We start from the raw sequence: 24,616 nt of genomic DNA, 5'->3' as shown, positions 1-24,616 counted from the left end.
TTCAATGAGTCAAACTAGGAAAGAAGGACTTTTGTTCTGCAGTCGTTCCATAACTGTTCAATACACGTTTGATTCTGAAGTGTAAGGCGTCTGCACCAGTGGTGCGTCACAGGATTTTGCCAGTCAGTTTACAATTGACAATCATGCGTTACGAAGTTGTGCTTTGTTCGTCTTTTGTGAACATTTGCAGTTTTGCTTGGCCACCCCTGTTCTAAGCTCATCCGCTTTGTTCATAATATTCTTTGCATTAAAATAGACACATCTCAGAACATCTTCCTCCGTCTCTTCAGTTCGGTTACCACTCCCAGCAATTCTAATTTATACTCTCCCCAGTCGCCTTCGCAAACCTCCCTGCCTATTGGTCCCCCTGGCATTCAAGTGCAACCTGTCCTTTTTGTACAGGTCACACCTGCCCCAAAAGAGGTCCCAATGATCCAGAAATCAGAATCCCTGCCCCCTGCTCCAATCCCTCAGCCATGCATTTATCCTCCACCTCATTCTATTCCTATACTCACTGTCACGTGGCACAGGCAGTGATCCAGAGATTACTACCTTTGCGGTCCTGCTTCTCAACATCTTTCCTAACTCCCTGTGGCCTGTTTTCAGGTCCTCCTCCCTTTCCCTACCCAAGTCATGGTACCAGTATGTACCACGCTCTCTGGCTGTTCACCTTTCCACTTCAAGATATCGTGGACACAATCAGAAACATACCGGAACCTGGCACCTAGGAGGTAAAATATCATCCGTGTTTCTTTTCTGCGTCCACATAATCACCTGTCTGACCCCCTAACCATAGAGTCCCCCATCACTGCTGCCTTCTTCCTTTCCCTACCCTTCGGAGCCACAGGGCCAGACTCTGAGCCAGAGGCACAGCCATTGTTACTTCCCCCAGGTAGGTTCCACCACCCCCCACCCCAACAGTATTCAAACAGGAGTACTTATTGTTAAGGGGCACAGCCATAGGGGTACACTCTAGTTTCTGACTTGTGCCCTTCCCTCTGCTGACTGTTACCCACTTATCTGTCTCCCAAGGCCCCGGTGTGACTACTTGCCTATAGCTCCTCCCTTATCACCTCCTCACTTTTCCTGAACAGATGAAGGTCATCGAGCTGCATCTCTGGTTTCCTAACCCAGTCCCTAAGGAGCTGCAGCTCAACGCACCTGGTGCAGATGTGGCCATACGGGAGGCTGGGAGTCTCCCGGTCATCCCACATCCGACACCCAGTACCGAACACCGGCCTCACAGACATACTTCCTATTCCTATTCTTCACAGGTAACTGACCTCGCCTCGACCCATTATCGCTGAAGCCCTCCTACTCTAATTTCCTCTACTCTGACACCCGCTCTATAAAGCTACTTTCCTTTCAAACTCTTCCCACTGGTCTGACTCGCTGACATCCACACGCTTACACAGCTATGCCTCGATCAAAGGCACTTCTTTATAATTCTATAATAAATTACATGAACTGACAGCATCACAACCTGAGACATTTGACTCCATTTTGCCATTCAAAGCGTCCATTAATCGCCAATTAAAGCGTTGAGGAAGATTGAGATACCGAGTCGAATGTGGAGGGTGCCAAGTTTCGGTGCTGATTGCCTCCCTTCTGATCACTGCTGGAGAAGGATTCTGTGAGTGGACTATCGCTGTGGTAGGCAGGTAGGGCTCTCTGCCTCGTGTGGTGTCCCTCTCTCTCGATGAGGATAGTATCATGGTTCTGTGTTTGTGGATTGAACCATTGCATTTCTGGACTGTGGACTTTTTCAGACTTATGGGTTTTATACGTGTTTTTATCACCCGTTCCTTTTTGTTTTGTTGCGTGAGGGGAGGGCATTTGTGGGTTGACGTTCTATTAGGTTTTTGTGTGGGGGAGGGGTTGTTTTTTTGGGGGTTGATGTTCCTGCTGGGTTTTGTATGGACCAGGGGTTTTTGGGGGGGGGGTCAATGCTGTTTTTTTTTGTACAGGGGGTGAGTTTGATGTTTCTCTCTGAATGACATTCCTGTTCTTTCTTTGTTTCGTGGCTCTCTGGAGAATACAAATTTCAGAGTTGTATATGGATACATGCTCTGATAATAAATGAATGTTTGAACCTTTGAACATATAGGACCTGAGCCAAATAATGTCTGGTATCCCCAAACATAATCTGAATTACAGCCTGTTGAATAGGAAGCAACCACACAGAACAAGGATGTAATCACTTTCAGCTGTATTGCAACACTCTAGTGAAAGGTAAATGCAACATGTCACAACCTTAATCAAATTGTTCAAGATTCCTTGAATAAAGACAGTAAATCATATTTTACAACATAATGTGTTTACAACAAAAGATGTGGAGCATTTTGTTTGGATCCAACAAACAGGATGAATAAAGATGAGCCAGTAAGTGTGCTGGCTGTTCGACAAGGTGTTATATAAAAGAGCAGAGAAGCTGAAAATGCAAAGAAAGGCCTCTGGGTTGCTGCTTTCTGAGGAATTGCTGAGCTATGTGTGTTGATACTTTTTAGGGTTATAAAACCAGGAGATGACATTTCTGAAATATATAAGACTCTGCAGAACCTAAAGAAGAGGAGATGCTGAGAAAACATTGTCTCTCGAGAGCAATCGGAAACCAAGGGGTTGCAGTTTCATGATAAGGGAGTTTCATGATATTTATGTCACAGGTGAAGTGGGATTACATCTCACAGAGGGTCACATGAGAGAATGGAATCCTCTTCTGATCAGGGCTAAGGGGGTCAAGTCATTGGAACATGCCAGGGGATGTACTGGACACAGATGCCACATCAAGGTTTAAGATACATTTCAGCAAGATCCTGAATAGGAAAGGAACAGAGAGGTTGAGGAATGGAGAGATGGAGGAATAGAAACATAGAAAACCTACAGCACAATACAGGCCCTTTGGCCCACAAAGTTGTGCCACACATATCCCTACCTTAAACATTACTAGGCTTACCCATAGCCCTCAAATTTTCTAAGTTCCATGTACCTATCCAAAAGTCTCTTAAAAGACCCTATCGTATCCGCCTCCACCACCGTTGCTGGCAGCCCATTCCATGCACTTACCACTCTCTGCGTAAAAAACTTACCCCTGACATCTCCTCTGTACCTGCTCCCCAGCACCTTAAACCTGTGAGCTCTTGAGACAACCATTTCAGCCCTGGGAAAAAGCCACTGGCTATCCACATGATCAAAGCCTCTCATCATCTTATACACCTCTATCAGGTCACCACTCATCCTCTGTCGCTCCAAGGAGAAAAGGCTGAGTTCACTCAACCTGTTCTCATAAGGCATGCTCCCCAATCCAGGCAACGTCCTTGTAAATCTCCTCTGCACCCTCTCTATGGTTTCCATATCCTTCCTGTAGTGAGGCGACCAGAACTGAGCACAGTACTCCAAGTGGGGTCTGACCAGGGCCCTATATAGCTGCAACATTACCTCTCGGCTCTTAAACCCAATACCATGATTGATGAAGGCACCTTATGCCTTCTTAACCACAGAGAGATAATGGAATGGAGGGATAGCTCAGATGGATATAGGGATAGGGGAGAGGAGGGTCAGAGGAATGGAGAGATAGAGGAACATACAGAGAGGAACGGAAGGTTAGAGCAATGGATAGAAAAACAGAGAAATACAGAACCAGAAGATCAGACAAATGGAGGGATGATGGAGGGTCAATAAATGAAAGGCAGGACAGAGGAATGGAGGGAGAGAGAAATGGATGGATAGAGGAAGAGTGGATCAGATGAATGGAGGGATAGAACAGAGAGACAGAGGAACTGAGGATCAGAGAACTGGAGGAAAGGAGGGATAGAGGAATGGAAGGATAGAGGAACAGAGGGATAGAGGAGGAGGGATATAGGAATGGAGAATACAGGCAGATGTACAGTGTGACTTGACATCACGGATGGCAAGGGTATTGTGAGGTAAACAGCCTTTTTCTGTGATAGACTCCATACTTTAATACACATAGGGTTGCATTGGATGAGTTTTGATCCATGTTGTTATGGGGAACAGACAGAAAAGACCCAACCAGATCCAAGTGACTTTACAGAACTGGAGAGTTAGTTGAGAGAAGTTCCAACACATTGAGTCTGCTCTGATGATAGCCTCCACCACAGACCAGAGTTGTGGTGATTGTCTTTGTGGTGGAACTGCACCAGTTAAAGCTGTCACAGATTTTAAAGGGTGCAATGTGACTGCATGAAAGCCTAGAAAAATTCAGGGCCACCGAGAAACACCCAGGGAATAGGACTGATTCTTTCAGTCCTGCAGAGAGCTGGCATGGTCTTGTTGGGCCGACCAACCTCCTCGATGCTTCAGAAATTCAAATTCATTGTTCAAGGAACCTCGTGGCACAGAATGATGTCACCTCATCATTCATGTCTTTTGAAAAAGAGTATAAATGCCTTCAACATTCCTGATAACCCTGCAGTCCCTCTGGTTCAGTTCCAAATGGACAATTGTTGTGAATCCCAAAGATATCATCTGCAGGAATAGGTTGCATTCATTTTAATGTCAACCGGGGCTTGGACGGTCTCGAATTACCAACAGTTCTGTGGTTAGCATATGAACAAATAATATGAAGGAAGGCGCAGACTATGGAATACAACTGGGATTTCTGATCCTGGTTTTCCAGACTCTCCCTGTTGATGTCAGTGAGTTTTCCCAGAGCCTGCACCACTGCCAGGTCCCCACACTGTCCCGCTGAGTCCTGGGGCAGATTATCGGCTACTCATTGCAGATTTCTGATTCTCTCTGGGCTTCCTGTGAGGGCTTCCTGTGAGGGCTCCCTATCGGTACACGGTCTGGGAAAGTTGTACCTGGTGCTGGCTGCAGTTTTATTCCCAGGTTGGATCTTCATCCTCCTGGATTGTTACTCTGCGGTGACAGATTATCAGTGGGTCAGAATTCTTGCCGTCACGATTAAGACATGGAGAGAAGTAAGGGTATAGTTTCCCAGTGAATGTACAATTGAAAGTGTAGATGTGGGTCAGGTTATCCACATCATGAAAGGACACTTTTCCTCCTTCATAATCCAGGGAGATCCGGATCTTTCTCGGGATAACACTCAGCTCTAGGCGTTTCCATGGCGGAGTACAGGCCGAGTACTCTGTCCCATTTCTCAGTACCACCGTCCAATATCCATTATCCGGATGCAGGGTGACTTGCGCATTCCTGTTGATGGAATCCATGGCTATGCCAATGTCCCAGTTTGTCTTATTCCCCACTTCCACCTCCCAGGAATGTCTTCCTGATGTGAATCCTTCTGATCCCAAGACAGACACACAGAAACCAAACCTCTGTTTGTTCTTGGGAAGCTCCCTCTGTTTCTCGATGTACCTCATGGTTCTCAGATCATCAGACAGCAGAAGATGAGGACTGGCTGTGTTGGGATCAAGGATGACCGGAGCTGGGAACAGATGGACACAGAATGTCAGTCAGTCACACTCACCACCATCCTGACAGCACAGTGGCGGCTGTGGAATCAGCAGGGATCCAAAGATCTAAACACAGAGACAGACCGATGACAGGTCTGCTCCCCACCTGCACAACAGCTAAAGGAGAGCACGTTCCTACCAGATGCATCTGGGTAAGAGTGAAAGGCAGAGAGCGTGTGTCTAAAGACCAGAGGCTCTGCGTGAGTTAATGCACAACACTGAACGGCCGTGTCTGAGTTGGAGAGTGTTCACAGGACAGCTGGACACATGCACCCCCAGTGGCATTGATACCTCTTGATCCAGCCCTTCCCCTCATCTCTCAACACTGGTCACCACCCTCCATCCCTCTATCCTTCTGTCTGGATGAAAGCTCCAGACCAGCCATGTCAACTGTCCATCATCCTGACATCCCTCTGCATCTTTCACACAGCCCACAATGGGAATTCGGTCTGTCTCATCAGCAGACTTGGATACTTTGCATCCCACTGTCACAACAAATCATTCATATAGATTGTAAAAGATTAGGAGCCCCTTTGACGTCACACCTCACAGCTGACTGCATTCCATTAAAGAGCCCTCTCCAAATCCTCATTTCTCCAAAACTGACTGGAGATGATCTCAGAACATTCTGTGGAACTGCACTCTATTCCATGGTAAAGAAACCACCTTGGTCATCAGCCCTCCTTCCGTACAGTGGTGGGGTTAATGAGAGTTGGATTTGAGGAAGGAGAAGTGACCATCCACAGTTTTCCGTGATTAACCGCAATGAGGGTTTGCCTTGTACAGACATCAGGGAGGTGACAAGGTGTGGTACAGGTGGAAACAGGCACATTTGGAAAAGCAACAGACACAGCCTCTTTAATGTCAAATGACTGCAAATGGTGAATGTTGGTGCACGATAGTGGTGGTGGTGGGGGGGGGGGGGGGGGGGGAGAGGTGTAAATCACAGAGACTGAGAGCACAAGAGAACAGAGACCAGTTTCTTGTGTTTATCCTGAGTCTTGGAACATGCAGTCTCACACAGCACTCACACTAACTTTTATCTGAAACTTCTCAAGAATCCTTTCATTTCCCCTTTGAAATGATCACTGGGGTTGAGGATGACTAGAACTGGGAACAGATAGATGCAGAATGTCAGTCATTCTCAGGTGAAGTCCCCTGCCTCCTGACCATCCCATTTCTTATCAGTCCATGCCCACCTACAAAGTCTGCTCTGCCACCAGGAAATAACACGGGTATGGACGAGCCATGTGCAAATAACCAACATTCGACAGACTGCCACAAGGCCAACAGACATCACGAGGTCAGTGTTTCCCACATCTGCTCCCTCATGCTTCAACGAGATTTCTGGCCGGGGGGATTTATTAATTAAAAGCTACAGGTGAAGTACTGCTGTAAATTGGCAAAAATATCGATTGAAATCAAATCAATGAGAGGTTTAAGAGCTGATCACGAAGTCTCCACCCCACCTGCATTGATGACTGTCAGCATCTTCTTCCACACTCTGTACTGCAGTGAGCCAACATGCTTCCCCACATTTATTAAAGGGTAAACCTTCTGCAGCTCTGGCACAGTTCGCTTTGCTCTGGAAGTGATGACAATGTCAGTCGTGATCCATTGCCTGGGAGTTAAACCATGTTAGAAATAGAAATTTCAACTCATACCAACACAGGAAGTAAATTATACCTTTTCTGGGTTTCTGGAAGTTTCTGTGGAATAAAAACAAGTATTAATATTTATGTAGAGATAAGATTTCAATCACAAAGTAATTGGAATGTTCCTGGGAGTCAACATCTCTAAGATTCTATCCTGGGCCCAATGTACTGGTCCAGTTACAAAGAAGGCATCTTTGTGACTACATTTCATTAGGAGTCAGACGAGATTTGGTTTGTCACCAAAGAGTCACAAATTTCTACAAAAATACTGTGGAGAGCATCTTAACTGGTTGCATCACCATCTGGTGTAGAGGAGTTACTGCACACGATCAGAAAAATATGCATAATGTTGCAAACCCAGCCAGCCCCATCATGGGCACTAGGCTCCCCAGCATCGAGGAAATCTTCAAAAGGTGAGGCCTCAGAAAGCCCTCATCTGTCATAAAGGATCCACATCACCTCTTTTCACTGCGGCCATCAAGGAGGTGAACACACACACTCATCGTTTTAGGAACAGTGTCTTCCCCTGGACGTTGAACACATGTACACTATCTCAATATTCTTTTTGTTTTTTCCCTCTCTTTTTCACTAATTATTTAATTTTCATATATCTCTAATTTTTAAGGTTGGTACTGCTACCTACAAGCAACACATTTTTAATGACAATTGCCAGTGATATTAAATCTGATTCTGATTCTGAGATTCTACAGACGGACATCCCACAACACGAGGTACAGTACGAGCTGATGCACATCAAATCTGACAGGATTAAAAACTGGAGGCATCAAAGGATGGTCAGAGCAGAAAACTGGCTCAGTCAGAAGACACTTGTCCTGTGTTCCCTCTTGGATTAACTGCTCACTGTCTGAACAATCAGAACATTCTCCCACACTGCACAGTTATGGTCAAACTCCCGGTCTGAGACCAGTGAGCAGGGAGAGACCGGATAGTGGTCACTGGAGTTTCACTGTCAATGTGCAGTGATTGAGAATGTTGCTGTTATTTCTGAATGAAGTTAACTTGATGAACCAGGTGCTATTCTTGTCACACGTTACAGGAATGATGTGCTGGGATTGGAAAGGATGCCTGTGAGGTTTATCAGGATTATGCGTGAATTAGACTGGAAGGAGAGGTTGACATTCATGTTTTCTTTTCTCTCTAGAGTGTCAGAGGCTGAATGGAGACCTGAAAGAAGTTGAGAAAATTATGAGAGACATGGCTAAAGTAGAGAGACACACACACAAGATGCAGGAGAAACTCAGCAGGTCATGCAGCATCTATGGAAGTAAACAAGCAGTTGCTGTTTCAGGCCAAGGCCCTTCTTCATGACTGTGAGTGGTCTCAGCTTGAAATATTGATGCTTGTTCATTTCCGTAGTTGCTTTCTGGCCTGCTGAGTTCTTCCAGCATTTTGTGTGTGTTGCTTTGGATTTCCCACACCTGCAGATTTTCTCATCTTTATACATAAGAACATAAGAGATAGGTGCAGGAGTAGGCCAATCGGCCCCTCAAGCCTGCTCCGCCATTCAACAAGATCATGGCTGAACCAATCTTAACTCTAGTTTTCACCCAATCCCACAAGGCAACAGTGCCAACCAACAGGGCACCATGCCACCCATTTTATTTTATTATTCATCCCGCCCAAACCCATGTGATCACCCGGGGGGAAAAAAAAACGATTTGCCAATTGAGGAGAAAAAATCTGGAAAATTCCTCTCCGACCCATCCAGGCTATCGAAAACTGGTCCAGGAGATCACATGGCTGATCTAAACCTAGCCTCATGTCCACTTACCTGCTCGCTCACCGTATCCCCTAATGCCATTTTTATCCAGGAAAATGTCTATCTCTGTTTTGAATTTATTGAGTGTAGTAGCTTCCACAGCTCTCTGGGGCAGTAAATTCCACAGCCCACTACCCTCTGAGTGAAGAAATTTCTCCGCATCTCAGTCCTGGAATGGCATCCCCTTATTTTAAGATTCTGCCCCCTAGTCCTAGTTTCACCCATCATTGGGAACATTCTCCCCGCATCCACCCGATCAAGCCCCTTCACAATCTTATATGTTTCAATAAGATCGCCTCTCATTCTTTGGAACTCCAATGAGTAGAGTCCCAATCTACTCAACCTCTCATCATACATCAACCCACCCATCCCCGGAATTAACCTAGTGAACCTTCTCTGCACTGCCTCGAGAGCCAGTATGTCCTTTCTTAAATATGGACACCAGAACTGCACGCAGTACTCCAGGTGTGGTCTCACCAATACCTGGTACAACTGCAGTAAGACCTCCCTGTTCTTATACTCCATCCCCCTAGCAATAAAAGCCAGCATTCCATTGGCCTTCTTGACCACCTGCTGCACTTGCATACTAACTTTTTGTGTTTCCTGCACCAGGACCCCCAGATCCCTTTGCACAGAAGCACTGTTGATAGAATCTTTTACCCAGGCTAGAAATATAAAATATGAAAGGACAGGACTTCATGTAGTAGCAGGAAGTTTAAAGGAGACATACTGGGCAAAAGTTTCACCCAGAGAGTGGTGGATGCCTGGAATTTGCTGCAAGGGGTGCTGCTGGAAGTAGATAATGGTGGTTTAGAGACTTTTAGATAGATGTGAATGAACAGGAGGGGACATGGACCATGTACGTGCAGGAGGGGTTCAGCATGATATGGCATCATGTTCAGCACAAGCATCATTGGACAAGGGCTTGTTCCTGTGCTGTTCTGTTCTATGTTCTTCACATGGCCAGAATTACACAGCAATGATCAGGGTCACGATTTTGGAACTAGGAGGAAAGCTTATGCTACTGGGCACCAGATTTAGTGAACCAAATGACACAAATGAATCTCAAGGTAGTATAAGGTAACATCTACCCATTTTGATAATAAATGTGAATGTTACAGGGGTTAGTGCATTTTATATTAGTGACCAATGGGCATGTATTTTGAGATGGCTCTCTTGGTGTACCAAGTTTAGCTCTGTGATCTCCAGTGGTACATTATCCTCTTCCTGGCAAAGTATAACATGTCATCTTTCTCAGCATTAAAGTTCATCTGGCACCAAGCTACCACCCACCATCCTGTTTCCATCACCATAACGTCTATTTATCACCATCTCATCTCATTATTTCACCAAACATGGTGAATCCAAAATATGTATTAGCTGAATATATGATGAAGTAGAGGATTCAAAGGGAAAGGGTCACTTGCTCAAATTCAGACAATTAACTGAAGTAAAAGAAGCTGAAAACAGATACAGAATAAGAGAGGGTTTTCAAACTGTAAAGTTTTGAGGTGAGACTGAAGCTGGATCATATAGTAATGGGTGTCAGGGGCTGGAAATGCTAGTAAACATCGCTGTGGGCCTGATGTGAGGAATGGCCTGACTCCATACCATTAGAGTAATAATAGTGTACTGTTGTATGGCAAACTGTTTGATCTTAATATCAGTGTTAACAAAAGGATGAAGAGAATAAAATCAGGTAGAGGTACTGTTAAAAATTTGATGCTGTCCTCTTCCTTCAGCACTTTTTCAATGTCCTGAATGGTGTCTGAAAGTGATGAGATGACTTCTGTTGCATCCTTAATCTTTCCCTTCATCTCCAGGCAGTTTCTCTCTCTCTCCAGTTTGAGATCTTCCAGCGCGATCCTTTCTTGGTCGCGGAGAAACTGACGCATTGTTTCAAAATCTGCTTTAATCTGTTTCTCTGCCATTTCTCCCTGGTCCTTTGGAAAATAAGAGAGAGTCTGAGCACTGACAGATATTGTGCTGTTACCGGAATCAGTGACATCTCACTACTGGGAGCCAGGCAGGAACGTACTCTGAAGAGGAGGCTCTAACTAAGAATCAGGGGATGTATATTAGTTTTCTCAGGATTTACCAGTACAGGAGGTCAGTGAGGGATAATTGTGTTGACTGAATTATTCACTTGCAGTCTGAGTTTCAACGTGATTGTAGCTTATGGAATAATGTGACATTATTATGTACCTGAATATGCTTTAATGTTTTCTCATAATCACTTTTTACAGCAGCACATTCTTCTTCTTGTCCAGGACTGGCTTCAGTGAGGTTTTCAGTTCTTCCTGCAAGAGATCAATTTATTTCTGTCAATGTAGAATGTTATTTAATTGTAATGTTTTAAAATAAGATTATCGATAAAGGATATTAATAACATTAGAATCAATTCAGTTAATGGAACTAATATGTGGAATTAGCGGATTATTCCATGAGAAAGTGATCAGATTTTGGGTCTCTATGTGGACATAGTTGCTTCATCTCTTCCTAGCTGTACTAATCTCACTTTATTGTCCTCGGATTCCACCCAATCAGCCTTATACTCAGCTACACACCACAAACAATGTACAGAGGCCAATTAAACCAATATCCATGTGTCTTTGTGATGTGGAAGGAAACTGGAGCACCCGGTGGAAACTCCCAAGGTCACAGACAGAATGTGAAAACTCCACACGGACAGCAGATGGGTCTCTGGAGCTACACCTCCTGCACCAGGTACCCCATGACTGACAGATACAGGATCCAGAAGGGTAATGATAGAGTGGATGTGGAGATGATGTCTATTCCTGTGACAGAATCTAGAATTTAGGGTCATTTTCAAAAATAACGTACTAGCCACTCATAAAAGATTTTTTTTCATTCTCGCATAAATGCTTGTGTAACACTTACCCAACAGGCTGGTATATGTCTAGGGGAAAAGGAGATCCAGCCACTCACCAACCCCACCTCCCGTACACGCAGGTGCTGTGAGAATCAAGTTTATGCCTCGCGCCCGCCCACAATATCAAACCCACAACAAATACCATTATGAAATACACTTTAAAGAGTTTACTAAAATTAAAAGAGTATTAGACATTACAATATATATGCAAGGAAAAAAAACAAAAGGCGCCAACTTATCAAAGTTCAGTCAGTTTGGTGCACATCGTTGGAGCTCAACCATCGAACCATCCGACCCCTCGTCGCTTGCCTCCGACCTCCACGTCTTCGCACCTAGGACCACCCCCGGCGGTCTTCCGAGCAGTGCAGCGCACGTCCACCTTCCTCGCCGTCTTCCTCCCGACTCCCGTGTTCCCGCTCACGAGCGCCAGCTTCAAATAACTGCTGCTCACGCACGTGCTCACACCCCTCACCAAAAGCCCGCAAAAAACCCCTCCTCCAAGTTCCCAGCCTCACAAAACAAAATAACATTCCCCATTGGTTAACAAATGAATACAATTACCATATCAGCAAGTATAAAGCAAAACAACTGCGAGAGAAACACTTATCAGACAAAGAAACATTCCTACTCTTAACAAACCAAAAAAACCCATTTTGAGTAACATACACAGGTTCTTGTACACTTGGAACTCCCTTCCAGTGAAAATTGCCCTGAATGTGGGGTATCTTCTTGTGAAGCAAAAGGATGAAGGGTTCCTGGGGATGACAGGAATTGGATTGAGACTACAATCCAATCACCTCTGATCCTATAAAATGGTGTCATGAGGTTGGGGTCTGATCTATGCCTGCTCATGATTCAAAAAGAAGATTTTTAAAAAAAAACAGAAGTTGGAAATCTGAAATTGACTGTAAATGTTGAAAATACTCAGTCTCTGAGTTTATGACCCAGTAAGTCTGTTTCAATGATTTCATGTGATTCTATCTTTGTACCTAGCAATCTAACTATCTGTCTGCCTATCTTTCTAACAGAAGGACATTTCAATAGGTACATTTAATGTCAGAGAATTGTACAGGTATACAATATACAGTGGTATGCAAAAGTTTGGGGGCCCCTGGTCAAAATTTAAGTTACTGTGAACATCTAAGCGAGTAAAAGATGACCTGATTTCCAAAAGGTATTACGTTAAAGATGACACATTTCTTTAATATTTTAAGCAAGATTACTTTTTTATTTCCATCTCTTACAGTTTCAAAGTAACAAAAAAGAAAAAGGGCCCAAAGCAAAAGTTTGGGCACCCTGCATGGCAGTGCTCAGTAACACCCCCTTTGGCAAGTATCACAGCTTGTAAACACTTTTTGTAGCAACCTAAGAGTCTTTCAATTCTTGTTTGGGGGATTTTCACCCATTCTTCCTTGCAAAAGGCTTCTTGTTCTGTGAGATTCTTGGGCTATCTTGCATGCACTACTCTTTTGAGGTCTATCCACAGATTCTCGATGATTTTAGGTCAGGGGACTGTGAGGGCCATGGCAAAATCTTCAGCGTGTGCCTACTGAGGTAGTCCATTGTGGATTTTGAGGTGTGTTCAGGATCGTTATCCTGTTGTAGAAGCCATCCTCTTTTCATCTTCAGCCTTTTTTTAGAGATGGTGTGATGTTTGCTTCCAGAATTTGCTGATATTTAATTGAATTTATTCTTCCCTCTACCAGTGAGATGTTCCCCGTGCCACTGGCTGCAACACAAGCCCGAAGTATGATCGATCCACCCCCGGTGCTTAACAGTTGGAGAGGTGTTCTTTTCATGAAATTCTGCACCTTGTTTTCTCCAAACATATCTTTGCTCATTGCGGCCAAAAACTTCAAAGGAACGTCTGAACAAGCCTGATGTATTTTGGAAACAAGTCCTGTGGACTGATGAAGTTAAAATAGAACATTTTTGGCCACAATGAGTAAAGATATGTTTGGAGAAAACAGGGTGCAGAATGAGTAACAAACATTTCACTGGTAGAGGGAAGAATGAATTAAATTAAATACCAGCAAATTTTGGAAGCAAACATCACACCGTTGGTAAAAAAAGCTGAAGATAAAAACAGGATGGCTTCTACAACAGGATAATGATCCTAAACACACCTCAAAATCCGCACTGGACTACCCCAAGAGGCACAAGCTGAAGGTTTTGCCATGGCCCTCACAGTCCCCCAACCTAAACATCATCGAAACTCTGTGGATAGACCTCAAAAGAACAGTGCATGTAAGACAGCCCAAGAATCTCACAGAACAAGAAGCCTTCTGCAAAGAAGAATGGGTGAAAATCCCCCAAAAACTAATTGAAAGACTCTTAGCTGGCTATAGAAAGCAGTTACAAGCTGTGATACTTGCCAAAGGTGGTGTTACTAAGTACTGACCATGCAGGGTGTCCAAACTTTTGCTTTGGGCCCTTTTTCTTTTTTGTTACTTTGAAACTGTAAAAGATGGAAATAAAAAAGTAATCTTGCTTAAAATATTAAAGAAATGTGTCATCTTTAACTTTATGCCTTTTGGAAATTGGGTCATTTTTAACTCGCTTAGCTATTCACAGTGTTACGTACCCGTGACACGTGACAGTGGTACCCTTGTCACGTGAATGGGGTTGAAGTTATACTGGACATGAGGTAATGGTGGAGTGATGTCATTTTCCCGCCAGTAGAGGTCATGTGACAGGTTTTTTCTACAGGGTATAAAAGGAAGACCCACCCTGTCAGGTGGGGCAGTTCGTGGCTGGATTTGCCAAGATGACTTCATGTCACTGCGTGATTTAAAAGGATGACGCAGTTTAGTTAAAAATGAAGTTTTATATAATGCCTAAAGTTTCAAAAGGTCAGAGCCAACGGTTTCTTTGCTGATGGAGAGTGAAGATAAGAATTTGGAAGACAAATCGAGAAGAATCGATTTTCGACACGGTGGATGGATTGACTTCGACCTTGTGTGATCCTCATTCGGAAGGATTTCGTTGACTATTCTCGCTGTTGACCCCTGGGATGACCAGAAAGGGTTTGAGAATAGTGTGGAAGAGAGGTCAGTCACTTTAAGTTGTTATATTTAATAAAATTCGACGTGGGAGTTCGACGCTGGGAATCGAAGGACATCGACGTGGAAGAGAATTTACATCGTTTTAAAAAGTCTCTCCTTTTAAAAGTACCGTGAGCTTTTGAACTGTCGGCATGTCGTTTTAAAATGCTGTTTTCTTTCGGCATATCGCTTTAAAGAGCTGAGTTCTTTTCAATACCGCTTTAAAGACTGTTTGGGACTGCAACGCTATTAAGGACTGTTTGAGCAGCTGCCAGCAGCTGAGCTCGGACCATTGTTTGGGTTTGTTTACATTTGAAGGGGGTTTGTTATCAGTGTTTAATAAACGTGTTATTTGTTATAAAAACCCTTCGTCTAACTCATCTATAATTATTGTTGCCTGAATACGTAACATAAATATGGGGGTACGTCCGGAATTGAATTATTTGAGTTTGGAAAGTTTTTTGAATTTTGAATCGGTGTTTTGGTAACGGGGATTGCTCGATTCTTTTTGTTTGATTGGCTTGTGAGTGGTATTCGGCAACGATGAATATTGATGAGTTTCTGGATTCGCCAGACGTGGATTTGTTAGCGAAGGCGAAAAAAACTGAAGTCTCTGAACTTGCTAATCGGTTGCATCTTAAAGGGATCTTGCCAACTACTTCAAAAGCTGTAATACAGAGAAAGATCGCATCACATTTTGTGGCTTCGGGTCATTTTGAAGAATCGATTTTAGAATCGTTTCCAATAAGTAATCTGGAGATGCAGTTGCAAATTGAACAAATGATGTTAGAAAGGTGTAAATTGGAATCTGAGCAAAAGCAAAGAGATTTTGAATATGCAATGGAGAAATTAAGGTCTGTAGAACAGTCTGCTGATTCTAAAAAACCGTTTGTTGCTAGCCAAGAAATTAAATTGGTCCCTCCATTTAGTGAAACAGAAGTGGAGAGATATTTTCAACATTTTGAAACTATTGCTCGGATGTCAGAGTGGCCGAAAGATAAATGGTCAGTGTTATTACAGAGTGTAATCAAAGGCAAGGCACGACACGGTTACACAGCTTTAACTGCTGCGCAAGCATTAGATTATGATATTGTGAAAGAAAATATTCTCAAATCATATGAGTTGGTCCCAGAAGCGTATAGGGAAAAATTCAGGAGTTTGAAAAAGTCTGTGGAAAAGACTTATGTGGAATTTGCCTATGATAAAGCTATGTGTTTTGAGAGATGGGTTTCTTCTAAAAATGTAAATGGGGACTATGATACATTGAGAGAGCTGATTTTGATGGAGGAATTTAAAAGAAGCATTCCTGTTGAAGTAAGGACCTACTTAAATGAGAGGGATACTGATAAATTGCAGGACTGTGCTAGATTAGCTGATGAGTATGTTTTAATCCATAAGAATAAATTTCCTCAGGGTAGAATTTTTAAGAGGAAAAATAATATGGAGACTCCAGGTAAATCAGAAATTAAATTAGAGGTTAATGAGAGAGGTAAGGAGGAAGGAAAACCTGTGAAGGAAAGACAGTTTGGTCTTATTTGTAACTATTGTAAGAAGCCTGGCCATGTAATAGCTAACTGTTTCAAATTGAAAAAGAAAGAGAAGGAAGCAGTTCCGGATGCTTGTGTGCAACATACTAAAGCACCTGTAAAGTTACAGGGTTTGGTAAACACAAATGAGGATTTGTTAGAGTCTGACAAAGTTAGAAAGGGATATGATCATTTTATAACTGAAGGGTTTGTATCCTTGAAAGAAGGATCTACTCTGGTGCCAATAAAAATTCTTAGGGATACTGGAGCTTCTCAATCACTGATGTTAGATAGTGTGTTGAAGTTTAATGAAGAGAGTGATACTGGTGAGGTAAATTACATAAGAGGTGTTGGAAGTGATTTTATGCCTGTACGTTTACATGAAGTAAATTTAAAGTCAGGGTTAGTTACAGGATTTGTTAAGGTAGGATTACAGCATAGCTTACCTGTGAAGGGTATTTCTTTATTGTTAGGTAATGACTTGGCAGGTGGACAAGTTTTTCCTGAAGTGCATTTGACAATGGAGTCAGAGGTACCTGAGGTGAATTCTAACACAGATTCTTCCTGTGTTGTGACTAGAGCTATGGCTAAAAAAATTGATGTGCAGAATGAGGTTGTTACTCATGACTGTTCAACTCAGGATTTGAGTTTTGAGGATGTGTCAGAAACTTTCTTACCTTCGTTGTTTGAACAAGATTCTGGGAGTAAGTCTGACTATGAAGATTTATCTTTGTCACGGAAGGAGATGATAGCAGAGCAGAATAGAGATCCTGAGATTGTAAAATTAAGGGAACAAGCTTTACTAGGTAGTGAAATTGAGAAGGTGTCAGTAGGATATTACTTGGAAAAAGGAGTGTTGATGAGAAAGTGGAGGTCGCCTACAATTCCTGCAAGTGAGGAATGGAATGTTGTTTACCAGGTGGTTGTTCCTAAAGTTTATCGGAATGAGATTTTGACTTTAGCTCATAGTGTGCCTTTAGGTGGACATCAAGGGATAAGGAAAACTGTGGACAAGATTTTAAAACATTTTTACTGGCCTGGTTTAAGAAAAGATGTGGCGATGTTTTGTAAGACGTGCCATACTTGTCAGATTGTGGGTAAACCAAATCAGGTTACACCAGTAGCTCCATTACAACCTATTCCAGCATTCGGTGAACCGTTTTCTAAAGTTATTGTAGATTGTGTTGGTCCATTACCAAAGACAAAAACTGGTTATCAGTATTTGTTGACTATCATGTGTACTTCGTCTAGGTTTCCAGAGGCAGTACCACTTAGGAATATAAAAGCTAAAACTGTGACGAAGGCTCTTATAAAATTCTTTACTTATTTTGGATTGCCTAAGGAAATACAAACTGATCAAGGTAGTAATTTTATGTCTGGATTGTTTCAACAGATAGTTTATAAATTGGGAGCTAAGCAAATTACTTCGTCTGCATACCATCCAGAATCGCAAGGTGCCTTGGAGAGGTTTCATTCTACTCTCAAGAATATGATTAGGACATATTGTGTGGAGAATGAAAGTGACTGGGATGAGAGTATAAGCTTACTTTTATTTGCAGTAAGGGAATCGGTACAGGAATCTTTAGGGTTTAGTCCATTTGAACTTGTGTTTGGACGTAGAGTTAGAGGACCTTTAGCTTTATTGAAGGAACAGTGGATTAGTAAGGAAGTGCATACTAATTTGTTGGACTATGTTTTGAAATTTAAGGACAGGTTACATAAAGCTTGTAGCTTAGCCAAGGAAAATTTGAAGTTGGCTCAGGAGAAAATGAAGACTTGGTATGATAAGGAAGCTAGGATGAGGATGTTTAAGCCTGGAGATAAGGTGTTGGTTTTTTTCCCAGTGCAGACAAATCCTTTACAAGCTAGATTTCATGGACCTTATGAAATTGTGTCTAGAGTTAATGATGTGGATTATGTAATAAAAACTCCAGATCGTAGAAGGTCAACACAACTTTGCCACATAAATATGATTAAACCATATTTTGAGAAACAATCTGATACTGTGACTGTTGTGGTTAGTGAGAATGAGTTGGATTTAACTGGGAACATGATAGATGATTCATCTGACTTTCATTCTAAATCTAACATTGTTTCTGTTAGGTTACCTAATTCGACTATTTTGGAAAATATGGATGAGAAATTAGCACATTTACAGCTAGAGCAGAAACAACAGATGAAGGAATTGATTTTTAAGTATAAGGATTTGTTTCCAGATGTTCCGAGAAGGACTACTATAGCTTCACATGATGTAGATGTTGGAGATGCCAAACCTATTAAACAACATCCTTATAGGATGAACATGGAAAAATGTGAACTTGCTGAGAAAGAAATTGAATACATGTTAGAGAATGATATTATTAGACATTCTAACTCGAATTGGAGTTCGCCATGTGTTATGGTGCCAAAACCTGATGGTAGTATTAGGTTTTGTACGGACTATAGGAAGGTGAATGCTGTAACGAAAATAGATGCATATCCAATTCCTAGAGTAGATGATTGTGTAGATAAAGTTGGAAAAGCAAAGTTTCTTACAAAGATTGATTTATTGAAAGGGTATTGGTGTGTTCCACTAACGGACAGAGGTAGAGAGATTTCTGCATTTGTAACTCCATCTGGGTTATATGAGTATAATGTTCTTCCATTTGGGATGAAGAATGCGCCAGGTACTTTTCAGAGGATGATTAATTCTGTGATTCAGGGATTGAAAGATACTGATGCTTATATTGATGATTTAGTGACAGGAAATGATACTTGGGAAGCACACATTATTGCGGTGGAGAAATTGTTTGAAAAGCTTTCAAAAGCTAACTTGACTATTAATTTGGCCAAGAGTGAATTTGGACATGCTACTGTGACTTACCTTGGTTATGTTGTAGGTCAAGGTAAGGTAGCTCCTGTTCAGGCAAAAGTTCAGGCAATTTTAGACATTCCCACTCCAACGGGGAAAAAAACTCTCAGAAGGTTTTTGGGAATGGTAGGATATTATCGAAAATTTTGTAAGAATTTTGCTAATGTTGCCCTTCCATTAACTAATCTTCTGCAGAAGAATGTAAAGTTTGTATGGACAGTGTTTTGTCAGGAAGCATTTGAAAAATTGAAAACAATGATATGTGAACAACCTGTGCTTAAGGCACCTGACTTTGGAAAACCTTTTTCATTAGCTGTGGATGCTAGTGATGAAGCTGCGGGAGCAGTATTGATGCAAAGGAATGAGGGTGATGAGGTTGATCATCCAGTAGCTTACTTTTCTAAGAAATTTAATAAGCATCAAAGAAACTATTCAACAATAGAGAAAGAATTGTTATCTCTTGTTTTGGCTTTGGAATATTTTGAGGTATATGTTGGTACAACTCAAAAACCACTTATTGTTTACACTGATCATAATCCGTTAGTTTTTCTGAGTAAGATGAAAAACAAAAACAGAAGATTGTTAAATTGGAGTTTGATGTTACAAGAGTACAATATTGTGATAACTCATATTAAAGGTAAAGATAATGTGGTTGCTGATTGTCTATCTCGATATTGAATGTACAATGTTTTTTTTTGGAGTGGTTTTTTTTTTATTGTAACACTCCTACTGTATTGTATATTGTGTATGTTATATGATTTATACATTTGTTTTTTTTTTGTAAGTAATTGTTAAAAATTTTTGTTCTTGATAGACCAAAAATGTTTTTTTTGGAGGGAGGTGTTACGTACCCGTGACACGTGACAGTGGTACCCTTGTCACGTGAATGGGGTTGAAGTTATACTGGACATGAGGTAATGGTGGAGTGATGTCATTTTCCCGCCAGTAGAGGTCATGTGACAGGTTTTTTCTACAGGGTATAAAAGGAAGACCCACCCTGTCAGGTGGGGCAGTTCGTGGCTGGATTTGCCAAGATGACTTCATGTCACTGCGTGATTTAAAAGGATGACGCAGTTTAGTTAAAAATGAAGTTTTATATAATGCCTAAAGTTTCAAAAGGTCAGAGCCAACGGTTTCTTTGCTGATGGAGAGTGAAGATAAGAATTTGGAAGACAAATCGAGAAGAATCGATTTTCGACACGGTGGATGGATTGACTTCGACCTTGTGTGATCCTCATTCGGAAGGATTTCGTTGACTATTCTCGCTGTTGACCCCTGGGATGACCAGAAAGGGTTTGAGAATAGTGTGGAAGAGAGGTCAGTCACTTTAAGTTGTTATATTTAATAAAATTCGACGTGGGAGTTCGACGCTGGGAATCGAAGGACATCGACGTGGAAGAGAATTTACATCGTTTTAAAAAGTCTCTCCTTTTAAAAGTACCGTGAGCTTTTGAACTGTCGGCATGTCGTTTTAAAATGCTGTTTTCTTTCGGCATATCGCTTTAAAGAGCTGAGTTCTTTTCAATACCGCTTTAAAGACTGTTTGGGACTGCAACGCTATTAAGGACTGTTTGAGCAGCTGCCAGCAGCTGAGCTCGGACCATTGTTTGGGTTTGTTTACATTTGAAGGGGGTTTGTTATCAGTGTTTAATAAACGTGTTATTTGTTATAAAAACCCTTCGTCTAACTCATCTATAATTATTGTTGCCTGAATACGTAACAACAGTAACAGAAATTTTTGCATGCCACTGTACATCCTGAAATTCTTTTCCTTCACAAGCATCCACAAAAACAGAGGAGTGTCCCAAAGAATGAATGACTGTTAAATGTTAGAACCCCAAAGCCCCCCCCAGCTCCCCCCTCCCACACTTAAGCAGCAGCAAAACAACAACCTCCTTCCTCACCAGCACAAAAACATCAGTACCTTCTACTGAGCACTCAAACGTGCAGCAAAGCATCAATAAAGACACAGACTTGCAGTACCCCAAAGACTACTTGCTCACCCATTTGTTTGACATACCACAGGCTCTCTCTCTCTCCGTAATAAGGGAAAAAGAGCTGTGCCCATCTCACAGCGAGAGGGGAGATATAACAAACAACTCGCTGATTTATGGTGTTAAAACCCTGTTGCATCGCTTCTTCGGAGGTCTGTGCCCAAAGAACTCGGGTCTCCCGGCACACAGTCAGCAGTCAACTCATTGTTTTTGATCGGAGGGACATTTTACAAGAACTGGGGGAATTTGTTAACAAAGGTGGGATGTGTAGGACATTCTTTCTCAAGATTGTAGTCCAATAGCTGAAACACCTGTAGTTTGGTGAGTGTGTATCCGGGATGGGAAGTCCATGTGGTTTACAGAGCTGAGGAAATCTTGAAGATGCTTCTGGATCACATCGATATTTCCCCCCCCCCCAACCATTCAACTGATTTCCCTCAACCTCTCTGGTGCAGTGAGATCCCTGACCAGGGAGTCTTCTGCATGAGGGAAGCTCTCAGAACCCTCAAATGGATTCACTGATATGTATCTGCATCAGTCTTGACTCAACACATGGAAACGTCCTGGGCTGCTAATTATGTTCTGATTTGTGTTTGGTGTTCAAAGTACAAGACACCATGTGCACAAAACCTTCATTAGCAGAATCAGATTATGCAATTATCAAGGGAATTTCTATACATTATTTGGAATCTTTAAATAAGTTATGCTTGGTACAGATGATACAACGTATGGTCATCTCAGGACTCAACACACTGAAGCAAGAGTTTCAGATCATTCTGAAAGGGATTTTGCAGATCAGAGTGAATTTGTTGGCACCTGAATACAAACGCCACTCTGCAGAACAGTATAGCATTAAAGGTATGAGGATGGGTTATTCACAGGGAGTTACCGTATGTACGTAGTGTATTGAATGAGTGACACATCAGTTATGAATGTTGGGAAAATTATTTGAACCACAAATGTGGGAAAATTTGCAGGTGAAGGAAATCCAAAGCACACACACACACACACACACACACACACACACACACACACACACACACACACACACACACACACACACACACACACACACACACACACACACACACACACACACACACACACACACACACACACCTGGAGGAACTGAGCAGGTCAGGCAACATCTACACAAAAGAGTAAACAGTCGATGTTTTGGGCCAAGACCCTTCATCAGGAATCTTCATTATTTTAAGTTTGGCATGTTAGGGTTCCCAGACTTGTTCGGGGAGAGTCCAGAATTCCAGCAACTGAGGGAATAATTCTTGTGGAATATATAAGCTCAATGTGCAAGACTGTGTTTGTTTCATCAGGGAGAGGAAAACACAAGGGATTGTGTTGCTCGGAGATATAAAGAATCACGTAATCACACTACATAACAAGAAAATTACAGCAGTAAGACTGCAGACAGTTAAAATGTAGATATTCCAAGGAAGGGTCACATAGAGCCTATTTGCTGAACTGGTTGAATGGGTATTTGGCCAATTGATGGAAAGGTTTAGTCACAAACAAGAGATAATCTAGAAATGCTGGAAATCTGAGCAACACACACAAAATGTTGGAGGACTGAAGGCAGGATAAACTTACCAAAGGGTTTCAGCCCAAAATGACCACTGTAACCTTTTCCTCAAAGCTGCCAGTCCTGCTGAGTTCCTCTAGCATTTTGTAGGAAGGTTTAGTCATCATTTACAAGTTTTGCTTCAGTGAATCCATATCCTCTTCTTGTCAGGCCACTCCTTGGTGTCAAGGATGATGTGCTTCCTTTTAACTAATTAATTTATTAATTTATTGAGATTCAGTGTGGGTAGACCCTTCTGGCCCTTTACTGGTATCCTAATCGTGGGATAATTTATAGTTAAGTCCAACCGGTATGTCTTTGGATTGTGGGAGGAAGCAAGCGTCTGAAAGAAACACACACAGCCACAGGGAGAATGTACCGGCACCGGCAGGAAAGTAGAAGCACGACTTCTTTGAATGTTTTTGGCAACTGTGCAACAACTAGCGCACAACACAGACCGAGTGCAATCTTTTCCATCGCAAAGAAGAGAAAATCTGCAGATGCTGGAAATTCAAGCAACGCACACAAAATGCTGGTGGAAAGCAGCAGGCCAGGCAGCGTCTATGGGAAGAAGTACAGTCGACGTTCGGACTCCGGAGATAAAACCGACACGTTTGGATGTTGTGATTTTCAGTCTGCTCACCTTGAACTCCTGCACGGCCTCTTCCAGCAGCAACAGCTCGTGGCCACGATGATTCTTTGAATGCTGACAGAGCACACAGAGGAGCTGCTTGTCGGTCTGGCAAAACAGCGTCAGCTTCTCCTTGTGGCGGCTGCATTCCTGCTGAGTTGTCTCCCGGTTTGCGAACGACTCAACGATGCCGGCGAGGGTGCGATTTGGCCTCAGAGTTTTGGAGGAAGTCTCTCTTCTACATATGGGACAGGACGCTGTGCCGGGTCTCTTCCAGTACTGAGTAATACAGGATCGGCAGAAGCTGTGATCACAGTCGATTAAGACAGGATCTTGAAACAGATTATGACACACAGCACAAGACAGATGATCTTCCATGTCCAAGGACTCACCGAGTTCACTGTGACCAACTAAAATGGTGCCCGAAGAGCGAAAAACGTTGGCTTTCACTTTCTGTTTCTGTGATCGTTGCACTATCCGGAACTACAGGACCGATCAACACACCGTCTCAGTAACTTCTTCAAGCGGAATTCTCCCCAGCTCACATGCGCCTCCGGCCAGGCTGTACACACAAAAAGGCGGAAGTGATACAGTGTAAGTGCTGGGTGCATGCTCGATTTCAGCATTTAAAATAAATTTATATTAGTACAAGAACGAGAAGGCTATGGTCCGGGTGCAGAGCAATGGGGTAGGAGGAATAGCACAGACTAGATGAGTCGAATGGCATGTTTCACTCTCTATCTATGAATCCCTATGACTCAGCGAGAAAAGCAAATTCCACAAAGCAGAATAGAGGAAACACAGCCGGCAGTAAGGGGAGATACAGATCTCCTGTACAGTTAGTGATTAGAAAAAACCTGCCAACATAACGAGGGGAGGGGAAATGGAGGAGCTGAAGCTCGGAAGTGATAGGTGGATCCGCTGAGGAATGTTGACAGGAGGATGGGAGAGGAGAGAGGCTGGGAGGTGATAGGTGGAGGTGACACAGGGCTGCAGGTAGTGGAGTCTGATGGGAGAGGAGAGAGGCTGGGAGGTGATAGGTGGAGGTGACACAGGGCTGCAGGTAGTGGAGTCTGATGGGAGAGGAGAGAGGCTGGGAGGTGATAGGTGGAGGTGACACAGGGCTGCAGGTAGTGGAGTCTGATGGGAGAGGAGAGAGGCTGGGAGGTGATAGGTGGAGGTGACACAGGGCTGCAGGTAGTGGAGTCTGATGGGAGAGGAGAGA

General features: G+C 42.8%; 1 protein-coding gene across 1 annotated transcript; it reads right to left on the bottom strand.

Annotated features, from left to right (window-relative positions):
- Positions 1-4,776: 4,776 nt before the first annotated feature.
- On the bottom strand, positions 4,777-23,645 carry LOC140719428 (zinc-binding protein A33-like). Its single transcript, XM_073034089.1, has 6 exons — positions 23,404-23,645; positions 11,079-11,173; positions 10,583-10,816; positions 7,125-7,147; positions 6,908-7,023; positions 4,777-5,410 (listed from the first exon to the last, which is right to left on the bottom strand). Exons 1-6 carry the CDS (start codon positions 23,537-23,539, stop codon positions 4,839-4,841), a joined length of 1,176 nt encoding a protein of 391 aa, XP_072890190.1. The 5' UTR covers positions 23,540-23,645; the 3' UTR covers positions 4,777-4,838.
- Between the last annotated feature and the right edge of the window lie 971 nt (positions 23,646-24,616).

This window comes from Hemitrygon akajei, chromosome 2 (assembly GCF_048418815.1).
Source record: "Hemitrygon akajei chromosome 2, sHemAka1.3, whole genome shotgun sequence".
NCBI classification, from domain to species: domain Eukaryota; kingdom Metazoa; phylum Chordata; class Chondrichthyes; order Myliobatiformes; family Dasyatidae; genus Hemitrygon; species Hemitrygon akajei.
The sequence above is the reverse complement of the archived record's forward strand: the minus strand, read 5'-3'. Positions and strand labels throughout refer to the sequence as shown.